Source organism: Mirounga leonina, unplaced genomic scaffold (genome assembly GCF_011800145.1).
Source record: "Mirounga leonina isolate KUSES-001 unplaced genomic scaffold, KU_Mleo_1.0 Mir_129, whole genome shotgun sequence".
NCBI classification, from domain to species: Eukaryota; Metazoa; Chordata; class Mammalia; order Carnivora; family Phocidae; genus Mirounga; species Mirounga leonina.
The window spans coordinates 70,032,524-70,050,077 of record NW_023270323.1 but is presented as its reverse complement, the minus strand read 5'-3'; the positions used below and the strand labels follow the sequence as shown (position 1 = coordinate 70,050,077).

Genomic DNA, 17,554 nt, shown 5'->3' with positions numbered 1-17,554 from the left:
TTCCATCATACCCCGCAGCCCTTTGTTATCCTAGTAAATTGAATCCCAAGACTCAAGTGGCCACTTACCACCATGCTGTCCTCATGCATCAGGCACCACATCATGTTGGTGTTCCGATGAGGATGGTCAATGGATAATCATTTTGAGTGCCTTTCAAAAATTCTAACTGGGTGGGACGGGGGGGTGGGGAGGGGAGAGTGCCTAGGTGGCTCAGTCGGTTATGCATCCAACTCTTGATTTTGGCTGGGGTCATGATCTCAGGGTTGTGAGATGGAGCCCTGCTCTGAGCGTAGAGCCTGCTTAAGATTCTCTCTCCCTCCCCCTCTGCCCCTCCTCTTGTCCCCTCCCTATCTAAAAAAAAAAAAAAAAATTCTAACTGGGGATGCTTCCAGCATTTAGACTACAGCACAGACAATATTCTAATGCATTTGTCAATGAAAGGCAAACCATTTGTTCAATGAATACGTCTGTTTCAGTTGTGTTCATTTTTACCTTCTTTGAGCACATTTTTGCCTGGCTATTGGAAATATTAATATCCTTCCAAGCACATCTTTAAAATTTCTGCTTCTTCTACCCACCATAACCTGGACCCTTACCACAAGCTTCTCTGTAGACTGATCCCCCCACTATTGGCATGTTTGTGTTTTCAGCATCCACCAGTGTCTGAGATGTCACTGCCCAAAGTACCTTCTCTCCACATAATTTCAAGTCCCTTGTAGAACCAAATCCTGACCTTGGCTACAGGATCACATTCCATGTCTCTTTAAACACCTTTTTATGAGTATCTCCTATGAGCATGTTCTTCTCTTTCAAATTCCTCCTCAAAACCTCCTTTAATCAGTTTTTTACAAGAAAAAGCTAGCAATTTAATCACTGTAGTTTGTTTTAACTGTGGCAAGGGTATGGATAGAATGTTCTTTCCTTTTTTTTCATCCGGAACACCCTTGAAAGGACTGGTATCTTTATGAGATCCTCTGGGCGTCTCAGAAAGTGCCTTAATCCCAGTTGAGCAATGGGATCAGTAATTTTGAGTTTGTGCCATGTTACAGCAGAGACAGTACACTGCAAAAATGTTCTCCTGGAGTTGAGGGTGGGGGAACGTGCAGGGAGAGACACTGGTGACATGGAGATTTGGTCAAGGATACAGAGCCTATATTTGGGTAAGTTGCCTCAGTTTTTCACTAATAAGATTTCTAGGAATCAGGTTTATTTTGAACCATATGTGCACACTGTGCTTTTCTCAGTTTGTCATTCCTATGCTCTGGCAAATTTCTAGGTCTAATTCCAAGATGTTGCCATTTCCCCATGGGTATCATAAACCTGGTGCAGTGTGCCCGGTTGATTTTCTGATGTGGCTGTCCAAAAGCAAGGAAACTCCATCCTATTTTTTTTTCACATTTTATGATTATTTCCTTTGGGCGAGTATATGCCAGGCATATACATCAAGCGTTTGTGAGATTTCTTATTAAAGCACAGGTCCAACTGTCCCAAAACTATTAATTTACACTGCCCTAAAACCATGTGTATACATTGTCCCATCCAAAAAGCTGCTAATCCTAAGCACCATTTAGCCTAGAAAATCAGGTGTTCCAGCCTATACTACCCACCCCTCAGCTTATATGCCAAATGTCATGCTAATAAATGATCCATCATTCTCAGGATCTTATTTGTGGAGGGAAAAACCAAGTCCTATTAAACCATAGCTGAAGAGACCTGTTGTCTGCTTCCCTAGAAGCACGTGACACCATGCATGGTTTAATTTCACTCAGCTCTTTAATTGAGCCTTGGTGCTAACACTTAATGGTTCACCAGGGCATTGTATCCTGCAGATTTTAAATTAAAGTTTGAGACCTCCCTGCAGGACATGCACAGTACTCCAATTAACACTAATCGGTTTTACACATGATTATCAAGTGAAAAATATGGTTTTCCTGAGAATGCCTCTTCTTTTCTCCGGCTTTAAAAAGCCCATAAATTCTAAGGGAATGATCATGGATGCACGCAACGACTAGATATACAATGTCTAGTATAGTGTTTATATTGGCAGAAAACTGGAAGGAAATACCTACAACAGAGAATCATGTCCATAAAGGATAATGGAGAAAAATGCAACATTTTTTTAATGTTATGAATAATTTTTGACATGGGAAGATGCTCATGATATACTGTTAAGTGAAAAAGGTTGAAAAAATACAAGAGTGGCATAATATCTCTTTCCTCCACAGCATAGAAAGACCAGAAGGATGTGTGTATCAAAATGTAAATTATAATTATCTCTAGTGGTGAGAATAATGTTAATGTTTATCTTATTCATAAGCATTTCTAATTTTCTAAAAATAAAGCATTATTTTTGCAAAAAGAAAGCATTATTTTTCAAAATCTGTCATTGACCCTACAGGAAAAAAGAATGGAACAAGTGGCTTTACTTTGAAATTGTTTAAATCAATCCTTCATCTCCACCAACCCTTCTGTGGGGTACTGAGATCTCTCTATAAGTAATATGTTAATAGTTTCCAAGGGAATTATGAGAGTAAACTGGGATTTTATACACGCATGGAGAGGTGAGCACGGGAGTGAGTGACTGCAGATGCCCATTCTCGTGTTCATTTATGCCAAAACTCCCACCAAGGGTGCACTTATGTCCCTGTGTTTCTCTTCCAGAGCCAAAGATGTTTATCTTGCTCTATGTTACAAGTTTTGCCATTTGTGCCAGTGGACAGCCTCGGGGTAATCAGTTCAAAGGAGAGAGCTACTCCCCAAGATATATCTGTAGCATCCCTGGCTTACCTGGACCTCCAGGACCCCCTGGAGCAAATGGTTCCCCGGGGCCCCATGGTCGGATCGGCCTTCCAGGACGAGATGGTAGAGACGGCAGGAAAGGAGAGAAAGGTGAAAAGGGGGCTGCAGGTAATGAACAATGAAGTTCCCTAAACTCCGCTCCTCTGTGCTCAGTGGGGAGTCTGCTTGGGATTCTCTCTCTCTCTCTCCTCTCCCTCTGCCGCTCCCCCCGCTCATGCTCACACACTCTCTCTCTCTCAAATAAATAAATATATCTTTAAAAATAAACGAATAAACACCTCTGGTTCACCCCCACCTTAAACTGTTCCATTCTTTGTTGCCTTTTCTAATAAGAATTGCTCCTGAAATCCCTTCTCTACTTCACTTTCCTTAATCATAATTAATACTGAGCCCTCACTATGCCTTGCATACTGCTCGAGAAACTCTTTACGTGCAACCTTATTTTATTGTAATGACAACTCTTTCAGTGATGCCATTTTACAGATGAGAACACAGAGCAATAACATGGTTAAATTAATTACTGCAGAGGGAAGTTCACTGCTAGTGAACAGCAGAGCTGGATTCAAACATTGATGCCCAAGACCACAGGGCAGTCACAACTAGACATGCGGGCAATGTCTGCATGCGCAAGGGCATGGATGGATAGCAGACAGATGGACAAGGAAGGGAAATGGACAGACAAAGCAGAGGTAGGAACCAGGAACCAAAAGCACATGTGCTATCCTGCTCTGCGCTAATATCCAGAGCAGAGTTACATGAAAGACTTCTAGATTTTACTTTTCAGAGATGAAATGACAATAGCACTGTATAGCCCACCTTTCCTGGCTCATCTCTTTCCCACCTGTCCTGTAACAGCTGAAAAAGGTAGATTCTTATAGCTCTTTACAGCAACACAATTGCCCTCTACCACTTCAGTAATTTTTACTTTTTCTCCACAAGTAAGTTGGGCCAGGAAGATTGCCAGACCCTGCGATCCTTCAGAGTAAACCGAACTGAAATTCTAGAGAAGCCAGGTTAACTCTAAAAGAGGAAGTGATTTGGCATCAATCTTTGAAAACAAGTTTCTGAGTCTAAAGCCTTGGACAAAAGATAGGAAGAGAAAAGTTAATCCATTCTAAGAAATAAGTCTCTATCTAGTCATTGCACCTGATTTACTGGTGTTACATGAAACAGTAGCACAATATATATGCAATTTACCGGATAATAATTCATTTCTGAATTTGGCACACAGAAAATACTTGGAAAATTGGTAGCTACCAAATGTGTATGAATATTGTTCAATATTAGTTAAAAAATCTTTAGGTAAAGGTTCAACATCTTATCTATGGTAACACCTATGAATATAACTTAACTGTTGTGTCATGATCATGAATAGCCTTGAAATCCTGTAAGAACACCAGGATCAGAGTTACATATGACCAACACTTTTAGTTTACTGTGTCTGGAAGCAATAATGTAGTGCTTACCCAAGCAGACAACGGAGTCCGTAGGATTTAGGCTCAAATCTTGGCTCCTTCAATTACTAACTTAGTATCCTTGGGCAAATAGCCACTTTTAGCCTCAGTTTCCTCATTTGTAAATTGGAAGTAGTAAGGCTGATTGTGATGATTAAGCACAATAATACATGCAAAACACTTGGTAGAAAAGCTGCCATGTGGTAAGCACTCAGGAAATGTTAGCTGTCGTTACGTATCACACAATGTTCTGCAAACGTGAGTCATAGCTAAGTTCCTGAATATCCGAAATCATATAATAAACTAGAAATGAGTGATGGGTTTCATGAGGTAGTTCTAGTGTCATTTAAAAATAGGTATGTGGCTATACGTTCAGATTAAATTGAATGTTCATAATTGCTACAATTTTAACCATATGAGGCTGGCTACAGCCCCATATTCATCTATCCACCCATGCATTATTCTTCAACAAGATTCTTGTGTACATATTGCTATCTGGTATTATTCTATACCAGTGTTTCTCAACCTCCACCCTAATGACATTTGGGGCCAAATAATTAGTTATGTAGGATGGATATCCTGTGCATTGTAGGACAATGCCAATATAGAAACATATAATTATAATATTCATCATCCTCATCATCATGGCCATTTATTAAGAACTGTGTCAGGAATTTTACATTTAGTACTTAATGTCTACCATAACCCTGTTAGAAGTCTTTATAATTAACAATAATAATAATGTTACAGTGAAAATATTTAAATTAAAAAATAAAATGACTTCCCAACCTGAGATGACTTAAATCCAATATACACAAATCCACATACAAGAATCTGTAACAGCCAAGAAATGTAGGAATGCCTTTATGACCAATGAAGAAAAATACACCCCATTTACAAACAACAGTAATGGAGCTCTGCAGCTTTGGGGACAAGCTTTTAATGCAGCTGGAACTGGACACAACATGGGTGGTACCCTTTGATTCTTCTGTCCCCTTGAATGACACCACATATGTTTTCTCATTCATGTACCCTTGGTAAACATGCCCATTACATGCATCCAACCAAGTGCAAACAGAATCAAGCATAGTTTTGTCCAACTTCTATACTTGAAATTACAAGTACAGAATTTGTTATACCAAATTAGAAATTTTCTGTTAAACATATCTGCCTCCCTCTCTGGTCTATAGCAATTACTCTTGTAGCATAATCCCACCATTTAATTTAATCTGAATGCACAACCCTATAGATATCTTCAAATAACACTAGAACCACCTCATGAAAGAGATCATTCTAGTTTATTGTATGACTTTAGAGATTCATGAACTTAGCTATGACCCATATTTGCAGATCACAGTATAATACATAGTAACAGCTAGCTTGAGGGTGGAACAGGTGTCATTCATGTCAAGGTCCCACTCAGCCCATAGCATAGTGCCTGGCAATTAGTGGATGGTCAATCAATATTACATGATTTAGATGTATGTATTCATGCACACATAAATCCATGGATGGATGGATGGATGGATGGGAGAAAGGAATAGCATTGAAGAAGAAATCTTTGTAAGCCCATTTCCTAGAGAACTAAGAAGAAATCCTTAGTCAGTACCTAAGTGTAGACTAACCACTATTCCATAATTCTCCTCTTTACCCAAGCATATGTCTAACTGAATAGGAAGAGGGAGAGTGATGTATCCCTTCTTTCCATTATTCATTAATTGGCCCTTAGCACAACTGTAAATCCCTCATGCAAACAGGAAGAATTACTTCAAGTTATTATAGTTAATCCTTGACTATCTATTTCAATGACCATAGAAAATCCAAATGCTGAGATTGGACTTAAATCCAATTCTTCATATTGCAAGTGGAGTATTTGAAACACAGACAAGAAGTGACTTGCCAAAAGTCATAGAGGCAGGAGGACTGGAGTACATAATGAAATTTAAGAGTCAAAATTGTTGCTGATGCCAAAAAGTTTTTTTATTAATATGTCAAAGATCACTCATGGAGACAGCAAAAGTTAAGCTCCTATTGAAAATAAAAATAACAATTTAGAAGATGTGGTCCTTAATTCACAAGTAAATTTAACAGTAAAATAGTATTCATATTTTATTTCTACCAAAAAGAAGCAAAAGATCAGACTATTGTGGTCTTATTTCAAGAAATATACCAGAGTATATTCTGGCTGGGACCAGTGGAATTTCAACTTCACAACAAAAGCCACCTAGAGCTTGAGGACAGTTCTGTGATCAGTATTAACACTGATCCCATCACGAAAAAAAGGTTTCATTCATTATTAGAATCTTCTATGCATCATAAATTGTTAAACAGCCTCTTTCCAAAATTATTAAAACAAAATACTGTATGTTTTAAGGGTAAAGCATTAATTCTCCTCAAATTTACATTATCCAGAACATTTCATTCCTACATTTGCCAAATCACTGAAAAATAATTAAGCTCATATGCTGATATACATGTAATATTAAAATAAAAGAATATTTTCTTTTATTTGAGCACTATCAAGATAAAAAGGCTTAGCTTAATAAAAGTTCCTGAGAACAAATACATAGTTAAGAGTGAAACTACACAGTATATCAGTAAAATACTTTCCCTGACTACAAAAGTACATCATAAATTACCAATAATTTGGATACTTTTTGAGGGTATATCATTATACAAGCATTATTTATGTAATGGATTTGACCATAAAAATTAAATGACATTTTCATGCTTTGTTATTATATATATATGGTTTAAAAATTAAATAGATGTTGCTTATCCCTTTCAACCAATGATCACAATTTCTCTTCATTTAGCCTATGGTTGATCTGTAGTTATAAAGATTTGGACAAACAGAAAATATTTCACTGTGGTGATTTTGAATTTGTTGAAATCCTTTCACAGATATTATGTCTTTTCTATATATAAGGAGACCCAGAGAAATTAAGGGACTTGCCTAAAATGATACAACCATTTAGCTGCAGAGCCAAACAGAATTTAGGATTCTTGATTCCAGCCCCACAGGTAAGAGGCACTTTGATGAAGGGGAAGCATCATTACACTAGGACTTGGATTCCAGTCCTAGCCTTGCTACAGAAGTGAGTTTCTTCACCTTTCTGGGACTGTTTTGTCCTCCAAAAAAGAACTACTACACAGTGGTGGCCATCACAGTTGTTTGGTTATTGTAGCATACTGAGCCCTCACTATGTGCCAGGTGCACTTTACAATGTACACTCTAGCCCCTGACCCAGAGGGATGCTCAGGCTCCAGAGTCAGGCAGGCATGAGTTCAGGTCACAGCTCCATCACTTACTAGCTATTCTCTTGAGCAAACTAACTTCTCTGTGGCTCAATCTCCCCATCTGCAATGGAAGCAATAACAATTTCCTAATCCATAAAGTTGTTTCAAGACCTAAAGAAGACAATGCCTGTGAATAAAGTGCGGTCCCTGGTACATAGTAAATGTTGAATAAATATGAGCTAATCTAATTTTCATTAATTCTTGTATTATTAATACTGATAGAAGTAGGATGGGGCATAAGACAAAATAGCCTCTAAGGATTCATCTGGTTCTGTCTGCCCCCATGACCTCACTCTGGGGAATAATATCATTATGCTCATTGAATTTCTCCTATAGTGACAAATACTATATGTGACTGATTTTGTTGCAAATGATCCACCATCAAAATAACATTTAAATGATTTCTCATGCACTCAGGAAAACTAACCTGTGATTCTGATGACAATTTTCTATTTCCATTTTAATGCATCAGTGATTTTTTTTTTAAAGATGCATTAGTATTTAGTAGTGTACTGTTGAAAGTTGGAGAAACACATTTAGGGTGTGCTGGCACTATGTGGGGCATGCTATTTGTGACTGTACATTTGGAGGAACCATTAATTAAACTGTAAACTCTTTTTAAAGGTTTGAGAGGTAAGACTGGACCACTGGGCCTTGCTGGAGAGAAAGGGGACCAAGGAGAGATTGGGAAGAAAGGACCCATGGGACCAGAGGGAGAAAAAGGAGAAGTAGGTCCAGTTGGGCCTCCTGGAGCAAAGGGGGACAGAGGAGAGCAAGGGGACCCAGGGCTGCCTGGAGTTTGTAGATGTGGAAGCATTGTACTCAAATCTGCCTTTTCTGTTGGCATCACGACCAGCTACCCAGAAGAAAGGCTACCAATTATATTTAACAAGGTCCTCTTCAATGAGGGAGAGCATTACAACCCTGCAACAGGGAAGTTCATCTGTGCCTTCCCAGGGATCTATTACTTTTCTTATGATATCACATTGGCAAATAAGCATCTGGCGATCGGGCTGGTCCACAATGGGCAGTACCGGATAAAGACCTTCGACGCCAACACAGGGAACCATGATGTGGCTTCGGGGTCCACAGTCATCTATCTGCAGCCAGAAGATGAAGTCTGGCTGGAGATCTTCTTCACTGACCAGAATGGCCTCTTCTCAGACCCAGGCTGGGCAGACAGCTTGTTCTCCGGATTTCTCCTATATGTTGACACAGATTATCTAGATTCCATATCAGAAGATGATGAGCTGTGATCAGGACTCATGTCCTGAATGTTCCAAGATTCTTGTGGCAGACACTTTGATTTAATCTGGGGCCCTAGACGGTGGAACAAGCAGAAACGAGATCCAAAGAGACTCCCACTCAGATTCCAAAGCACTTACAGAGAATTCTAGCAGCATCTATTAAAACAAGCTGAACCACCAAATGGTTGAAACCACACCAAAATGAATTCTATAAAACAATAACCCCAGATAAGAATCCTCTCAAAAGCGATGTTCATAAATATTTAAACAAATTAAAGACAATGTTAACAAATTTTCTATTAAACTCCCTGAGTGATAAAATCAGCTGGCAATGATATTGTCTCATTAAATCTTCATAAAATTACATTTTTGCTTGCTACTTAAGAGAATCCTAACACCCTAGATAAAGTCTTTAACAATTCTCAAAAGTCAAAAACTAAGGGTAAGAGATACTGAGTAATTTCAGGCAAGCTAAAGTGAAGTGATAACTTCCTTTGTTTTATTATTTGTTCCTTCACACTCGTATATGTATTCACTCAACAATTCTTTAGTAGGCCTCTGTGACCCAGACACTGTGGTGGTGGGTCAGATTTAATAGTGAGTTAAAACAAAATCTCTACGTTCATACAGGCTGGTGTGTGATGAGCATACCATCAAATTCAGTGAGATGAGCACCTGACAGACTGACTAGAAGCTGGACGCACATGGGAGCTGCTCTGTCCTGGAGAAGGGGGCCAGAGAAACTTTCACACATGGAAAAATGCTAAGCATTCTAAGTGGTGTGTGTTTAAGGAAGTGGGAGGAATACAAGGGAAACATGAATCAGCAGCTGTATTCACCCCATCTCACCCTCAAAACACCACTGGTATTTGCCATCAGAAAGGGGTAAAAAACTCAGAAATAGAGGGAGCCCGGGAGGGGTAATAGAAATGAAGAAAAACAAGTTACTGAGATCAGCCAGGAGGGCATTCTCCTAAATCCTTTAGCTTGACAAGTTCCCAAGACAATTATTATTCCTCTTAGCTTGCGCACAAATGAGGGCACTACTTTACATTGTCAGGAGGCATTATTTCTCATGGATTTCCAAGGTATTGAATTCAAGTAAAGTGAAACATATGTCCACTGATTTACAGTGAACTGATGGGGGTGAACGGGAGGAGGAGGGAGAGAGACCAGACGTCTGAGCAAATAACTGTCCCTTCCAAGCCTCAAGGCTCCCGCAGTCCAGCCATCTCTCAGGGTGGGCATCTGGTTCCCCACTGCAACACAGATCCTCACCGTTCCATCCCAGTCAGGATTCCCTCCCATCTGCCACACCCTTAGCTGACAGTCGTAGGATTCCCTTACTCTCTTCCTTTTTGGTGGCTTCTAATCCTCCTTCCATGTGTTCTCTCTTGGTCCATTCATTTGATAAACATTTTTATGCCTCCTCTGTGTGAGTCACCACAGGGTTCTGTGATGGTGGAGGAACACCAAGGTGAACACAGCACAGCCCCTGCCACCCAATTTCTAAGGACACGAGAAAGGAAATGACATGTATACACATACACAAAATACCAAGAATTCTGGAAATGAGCAGGCTAAAATATGCTAAGTGCTAAACTGGACATAGAGACAAATGCTCTGGAAGAAATGCTGAGGGGAACAGGTTTACTCTCAAATTAAGGGGTGGGAGAGGAGGACTTGGGAAATCTCCTCTGCCCCCTGCGCCTTCCATGGTAGGTGGGACGTAGAGCAGCCAAATTGGGGACAGAGGTAATAACAGGGACAAAGCATGAAAGTAAGAACAGAGACCCAGAAAAACCCCAAGTGCCAGCCTGACAAATGTGGACTTCATTTATGAGGAACCATGGAGAACCTGTATGCCCCAGAGCTGGGGACTGCCATGATCAGAGGGGACATTGGCAGTGATCAAGTAGCAGCGTGTAAGGGCAATGCTCACTTCTCCCATCCACAGACCTACCTCCCATCATCTTCTTCTGCCTGCCATGCTTTGCTCCATTGGTTGCTCTCCTCTGGAGTCGGGACACAAGTCTGGAAGGCCAAGAGCAATGAAAGTAGTAAAGAAGAGAAAGCAAAGGTGGTTTGAGATAGTCACCTGCTTCTACATAATAGCTGGACCTGGAAGGCCAGGCTACAGAGTGTAAAAAAAACAGCCAACAGCAGAAGCTCATCTGGGGAACACGAAAATATGGGCCCTTTGAAGACCATGGGATTTGCTGGAGAAACTCGAAATGGAGGAGTTATTGTAGACAGTCATGACCCACAAGATTATTGTGTAATTTAAATTTTTTTTTGATCATGATCCATTCATGCATTCATTTTGTGGACATTATTTACTTATCTTTTAAATGTTTCTTTTATTATAGCTTTGCGCAGTGGCAGTATCGTAGCCAATGAGGTTTATCCGAGGCGCGATTATTGCTAATTAAATGTTTCTTTCATTATGAACCTATTTTGAGTAGCCTTTTTAAACTCGTGCTTCTTCAGCTGGTTTGAGGCCCAAGGATGAATTTTATTTTGAAATATCTGGTGGGCTGGTGATGGGGACCAGAGAGCTAAAGTGAGAAAGGAAAGACTATTTTGGTATTAAAAGGATAAACTCCTTAAGCAAACATAGGTGTCTTTTGTTCCTCAAAAAAGAAATGACAGATACCATTTATCCACATTTATGGGTATTTGTGTAAAAAAAATAGACAACTGATTTTGGTTTAAAAAAATTCTAAGTCTCATTCCAATCATTCTTTGAAAGGGCTGACTTGTAATGAATATATATTAAGAGAGATTTATTAACTATATAACATCTTGTTCCAGAAAGGACTTAGAGTCACTTGCAAAGATAGATAAAACACAGAAAGAATGCATTAGTCAGAATCAGGTGAGAATAAAAGAGCAAAACAAATTTTTTAAAAAAGTGAGACCAACACAAAACATGTGTGTGCTTATGTAGCGCAATTTCAGGACACGTGTGTTTCCTTGTACTTGTGCATGCAAAAGGGCATTCCCGGGTCATTCATCATTGTGAATGATGTTGTTTGCGGTGATGAGAAAGTTCTATAAACTCTGAATATACTTCTTCTCTGCCACTCTGTGAAAAAAGATCATGGACATAAAAATATTTCAGAAATCGGCTAACGTGTTGTCTGATACCTTCTTCTCTCTCGTCTTCTGTAGCCTCCACTTCCAGCAAACACCCACCCTGTCACCAAAGCCAAACCTAAGGGACATTGTGGATGTTGCTGTTCCCTTCCCCGCTGGATTTTGTTCAGTATAAAATCCTTAATGGTTCCAGCTCTTACATGTATAGTTCTGAGTCATTGCATCTTTCCATCCCCAATGCCAAGGTTTCATTTGTATACTCATTGTTACTTCCCCAGACGAGTAAAAACTTTCTGATTGACCCTCTGCCTCCAGATGCAACCCTCCAATCCATTCTCCACAAATACAGGTATGATCGTGTCAATCCACAGCTTAAAGGCTAGCAGTGGCCCTCCAATCCCTCTAGTACGAAAGGGGGCTGGAACTTTTGGGCACTTTGCTAATCTGGTATTCATTCCATATCTTTTTTCTGGTATCCATACCTAATTTCCTTCTGAAGGACCACCCTCCTTTACATGCTAAGTCTTTGAGCTTCTAAATGGAATTGACTCATGTACTATATAAATCCCTGGCCTGAACAATCAGAGCATAGCTTTCCACTCACCAATATAATTGGTTTGGGCAACTCAATCAGAGCCTGTGAGCCTCTATGAGCTATCTTACCATCACAGAGCATAATGGACCGAGATAGAGAGTCACTTCAAACATTAGACATGCCTGTAGCCAGTCTTACCTTGGACTTGCCATTCCATTCCCTTTTTACCAAGCCCTTTTGAGGTGGGTATTCAACCACTTGCAAAAGATAACCTACCTAATATTAATACAAACATCCTTTAGCAAGGCACGTTAGGCCGTTTGGGATCTAGCCCCTGCTTACTTTATAGTCACATTGCCAAAAGTCACCACATGAAACCTATAATCCAAACGAATGCAGGATACCCACAGTTCTAGGACGCCTTGTTCCTGTGTGCCTCAGAACCTTTGCACACACTGCTTCGTTTGCTCATCATGCCATTGCTGTCTTGTCTGCCTGCCTAGCTCACCTTTTAAGACTCAGCTAGGAAGTTTCTTCATTTTCTCTAATGTTCTTCCTCCCCTGTGCCCAAGAGGAATTATAGGTGACCTCACACATCTTCCTAATGATCTGGGAACTAGTGCAGTTACAATAGCCATAGTGAACAATTGGCACTATTTCAAATGCTTTACGTGGATTAGCTCACTTGGTCCTTACAGCAATTATTCTCTCTATTTTACAGATGAGGAAACTGAGAGACAGAAAAGATAAGAAATATGTTATCTAAATAGGGTCACAAAGACCCAGGCAGTTGAGCACCGGAGTCCGCTCTTAATCATCATGCTGGGTCCTTCTCCTATTACACACTCGTTCCACAGTTGTGCGTCACTGTGCTGCCCATATATTTCTTTTTTTTTTAATTTTATTTATTTATTTATTTGTTTGTTTGTTTGTTTATTTATTTATTTAAGAGAGAGACAGACAGAGAGCCAGCACGAGTGAGGGGAGGGGCAGAGGGGGAAGGAGAGAATCTCAAGCAGACTCCACACTGAGTGCAGAGGCTGACGTGGGCCTCAATCCCACAACCCTGAGATCATGACCTGAGCTGAAATCAAGTCAGACGCTCAACCGACTGAGCCACCCAGACGCCCCTGCACTGCCCATATGTTACTACATTTGGCTATCTAGCCTATTCATCTTTATACTCAAGGGCCGTACACGGTGCTGGCCTTAATATGTGCTCAATAAAAAAACGTGATGAACTGATCAGTGCCAAGTTCTTTTTAGCCTCAATCTTTACATGTGTTTCACAGACAAATTATTGCACTGTGGGAAAAGTGTCCCATTCTTCCATCCTCTTCCTTTGATACTTGTAAACATCATTTTCTTCCTATTTCAGCTAAGCCCATCACAATCAGGACTGGCTCCTGCCTGATCAAAAAATGCAGTGTGGCTCGACCAGGGGGCTCTGCAAACTCTAGGGAGACAAAGCTGCTCTAAGCTCTCCCTTTCTCTGCACAAGAAACAAAGACTAGCGCTGGGATAGGTGCCGAGTCTATGGGTCTGGTTTAGTTCTGCCAAGGAGAACTCAGGCAATCTTTTACGTGACCATGTTTATCGTCATGCTGAGAAAAATCAGGCAGCCTGAATTCCTCTCTGTTTTCCTCACAAGAGAGTCTGTATAGTTAGGACGCGCGCGCACACACACACACACACACACACACACATTCTTGTCCAGATTAATCCTGACAGAAGCCAGGAGCAAGCAGGACTACACTGTGCACAGGCCTCCTGTGTCCCGAGTATGGTTGGTACTCAAGTCTAAGACATGCCGAATACGTTGGGTAACTGAAGAGTCCTTTGGAGAAAAAAATTTTAAACACACACACGTAAAATTTTCAAATAGGAGTGTTCAAAAAACAAAAAACAAAACATGAAAAAAAAGCGAGAAACTATGCCCTCATCCCAGTGCCCTCTTGCTATGGCCAAAATATTTCTTTTGTGTTTTGTCTAAGATACAAAAATCACAAAGTCTCCAATTTCTGAGAATGTATGTCAAGAAAATAATTACTGGGCACCTGGGTGGCTCAGATGGTTAAGCATCTGCCTTTGGCTCAGGTCATGATCCCAGGGTCCTGGGATCGAGTCCCACATCGGGCTCCCTGCTCCGCGGGAAGCCTGCTTCTCCCTCTCCCACTCCCCCTGCTTGTGTTCCCTCTCTCGCTGTGTCTCTCTCTGTCAAATAACTAAATTTTAAAAATCTTTAAAAAATAATAATAATAATTACTAATGTGTGCAAAGATTTAATTACAGAGAGAGCCTTGCAGTAAAGTTTATAATATGGAAAAGTGGGAAATAGCCTAAGTGATAATAGAATATTGGTTAAATGAGCTGTGATACGTTCATCCAACAGAATATATGGAGTGTCATAAAAAGTGGTGAGGATGGAAATGCATTGGCACCGTAAGATCTTCATGAAACACAAACAGAACAAAGTGGATTCCTAAAAAGCATTTCTGTAATTATCCCACTTTTAAAGGGTGATTGCATATGTGCATAGAAAAAGTTGAATGAAAATAAGTGATTAATGAGGATTTTTTAATTTCCACACTTTTGATCTTCGTTTTCATTTTTATAATAAACATATTTTACTTATTTTGCATGAAATGTGTTTATATAAGCTCTTGGATAGTCAGAATAGTTGTACACTATTATGCTCCCAAAGGATTGCAGAGAAAAGTCTAAGGAGAGAGGAAAAAAAAAAAACTAAAATTGTAAGTTACGTGTGAAACATCATCCTTTAAGTTTTCTGGTGGCATACCTGGATGTCTATTCCAGAGGATTCTTTAAAGCAAGAATAAACCAGAATAATCCTAGTTTATATATTTTTAAAATTATCCCACCCTAACTTGAACAGGGAAGGAAATGAGTCTTGAACTGACATCATTTTATTGTGTTTTATTAGTCCGGAACTATAAACCCAATGGATTAACCACAGTATGAAGTCATTCCGAATCGATGCATCTGTCAGATCGCAAAGGCATTTATGAGCAGCAATATGAAGAAGACCACGTCCATGGCTTCACTCCGTGCCATCATGAAGGTGGCAGAATTTATTGAAATAAAACCTTGCCCAATCTAGTCAGAATTCCAAGAACTTATCTGAAAGCACTGGAGTAGAAAAATCATAAACTCTAAGGGGTTGCATAGATACTCATACATTTTCTTTTACCAGATTGCTTGTGAGATGCTGCCTTGGCTGAAATAAAGAGCAGGAAAAGGCGAAGTCTCTGTAATCTATCCCTACCACAGCTTCAGATAACATTCCTGGCACTGCAGTACATCCCTCTTGTTATTGAAATTACTCTGAAATAATGAAAAGGGGTTGTAAGGATCTTCTACAGAAAACGCCCAGGTCTGACTATACTGACAACTAAAATTAAAGTGCAGCCACCTGAAGTGGTCCAGCTGGTCAGACTACTGGCAAAAAATAATTCTATGGTTGGTAGGGGAGACTGCCAGCTTGCAGAATACATATTCATCAATATACCAAGACACAGGCACACACACACATGGTCCATACCCGCTTGACTCCCCCTAGGCATAAAATTCTGATTAAATTCAGGATGTCCAATCAAGTTTGGATTTCAGGTAGCTACAACAAATCATTATTGCGTATAAAGATGTCCCAAGGATTTCACTGGGAGCCTTGTATTTTTATTTGCTAAATCTGGCAACTCTAGTCCCCTAGAATTCACCTGCAAAGGCGTAAGGTGAATCCAAGTGACCTTCAGAAAAGCAGTGCACATAGCTTTTCATATAATAAGAAGCAGCTTTTCTTATGAGAAGGAATTCTTAGTTTCCCAAAAGAGCTTCAAAGAACTAAATTTAACTGAATCAGAAAGACATAAGAAAAGCTGGGTGGAAAGTCAGAAGATGTAAGATCTAACCCCAGCAATTACAGAAACCAGCCTTGTGTAACTCTTTTAACAAGTCATCTAAACCCAGTAAGTCTATTTGCACATTAGATCCATGGTGGAAAATACGTGGCTGCCTTTCTATCTCTGAACTCATGGCAGATACTGTTATTTGACCTCTTCATTCCTTCTCACTGTGCCCATGGGCAGCCTCAGGACCCTGCTCAACCAAATCTCCATCATTCATCATGCACTGACAAGAATCTACCCTTGAGATGAAACTGTTCGTCTTCTCCGAATTAAATAAATGAGCCTTGGGCTTCCCTTCCGGCTCTAATGGAAGTTTGGAATTCTTTGGAATTCCAATTCGACTCTGAAAAGCAAGATCATGGCAAGTTTCACACCCTTGATTAAAAGTAAAACACGGCAACTGTCGTTTTTGAAGCAGAGCTTTTTCAAATTCAGAGCAGGAGTAATGGACACAGGAGTCCCGCTTTGATTGGACCCTGTGGGAGCTGGACGGCTCCAGCCGTCCTCAAGGACCTCAGTGGAGGACACGACAGGTCCTGACTCCCACCTTCTGCAATGACTTTGACTACACGTCTCTTCATGTTTTCACTTCTTTCTGTACACCATGGGCTTCTCATATTACTCACTGGCTTTCTCTCTCTCTCTATCTCTCTATCTCTATCTATATATATTCTCTACCTCATGAATTCTGCTTTCTCACAATCCCAACCTCTCCTAGCCTCTCGTAGTACCGTGCTAGTTCATGACATTTTTTTTTGTTTCAGCTCCAATAGCTGATTCTCTCTTACTTGCCCCAGACTGAGGGTCTCAAGGCTTAGCTGGCCCCTGTTTGCCAAAGGCCAGTCTAGGGATTGGCTCTTAGTTCAGTTAGAATCCATTGGTGTGTCAGCTAGGACTGTAAATACCTGGTATAAAACATGGTTGCCGGGGCGAAGCTCATCAGCAGGGGATGTTGGGGGGATAGGGGCTTGTTCTGGGTTTTTTTTCTTTTCAAAAGGATGTGGTGGGTACCATTATGTCCAGTTCATAACTTCACAGGGTCTTTTCAAGGACCAAATATGATCATGTATGTGAAAAGTGACTGTTTTAGCTGGTTTCCCCAAAAGCAGAACCTGAGGCAAAAATCTGAGTGTAAGTAGCTCATTTGCGAGGTGCAGGAAACACCAGTAGGGAGATGAGGAAACAGAGGCAAGT

General features: G+C 40.3%; 1 protein-coding gene and 1 pseudogene across 7 annotated transcripts in view; both read left to right on the top strand.

The window, feature by feature from the left end:
- The window catches only part of C1QTNF7 (C1q and TNF related 7), a 106,270-nt gene extending 94,339 nt beyond the window's left edge, over window positions 1-11,931 (top strand). For all 7 annotated transcript variants that reach the window (XM_035005278.1, XM_035005284.1, XM_035005282.1 and 4 more), the window contains 2 exons: window positions 2,662-2,907; window positions 8,178-11,931. In XM_035005278.1, coding sequence (XP_034861169.1) covers window positions 2,662-2,907; window positions 8,178-8,809 — 878 coding nt within the window. In that variant the 3' untranslated portion in view covers window positions 8,810-11,931. The remainder of the gene's footprint in view (window positions 1-2,661; window positions 2,908-8,177) is intronic.
- On the top strand, window positions 11,168-11,328 carry LOC118010987 (annotated as a pseudogene).
- Window positions 11,932-17,554: the final 5,623 nt, after the last annotated feature.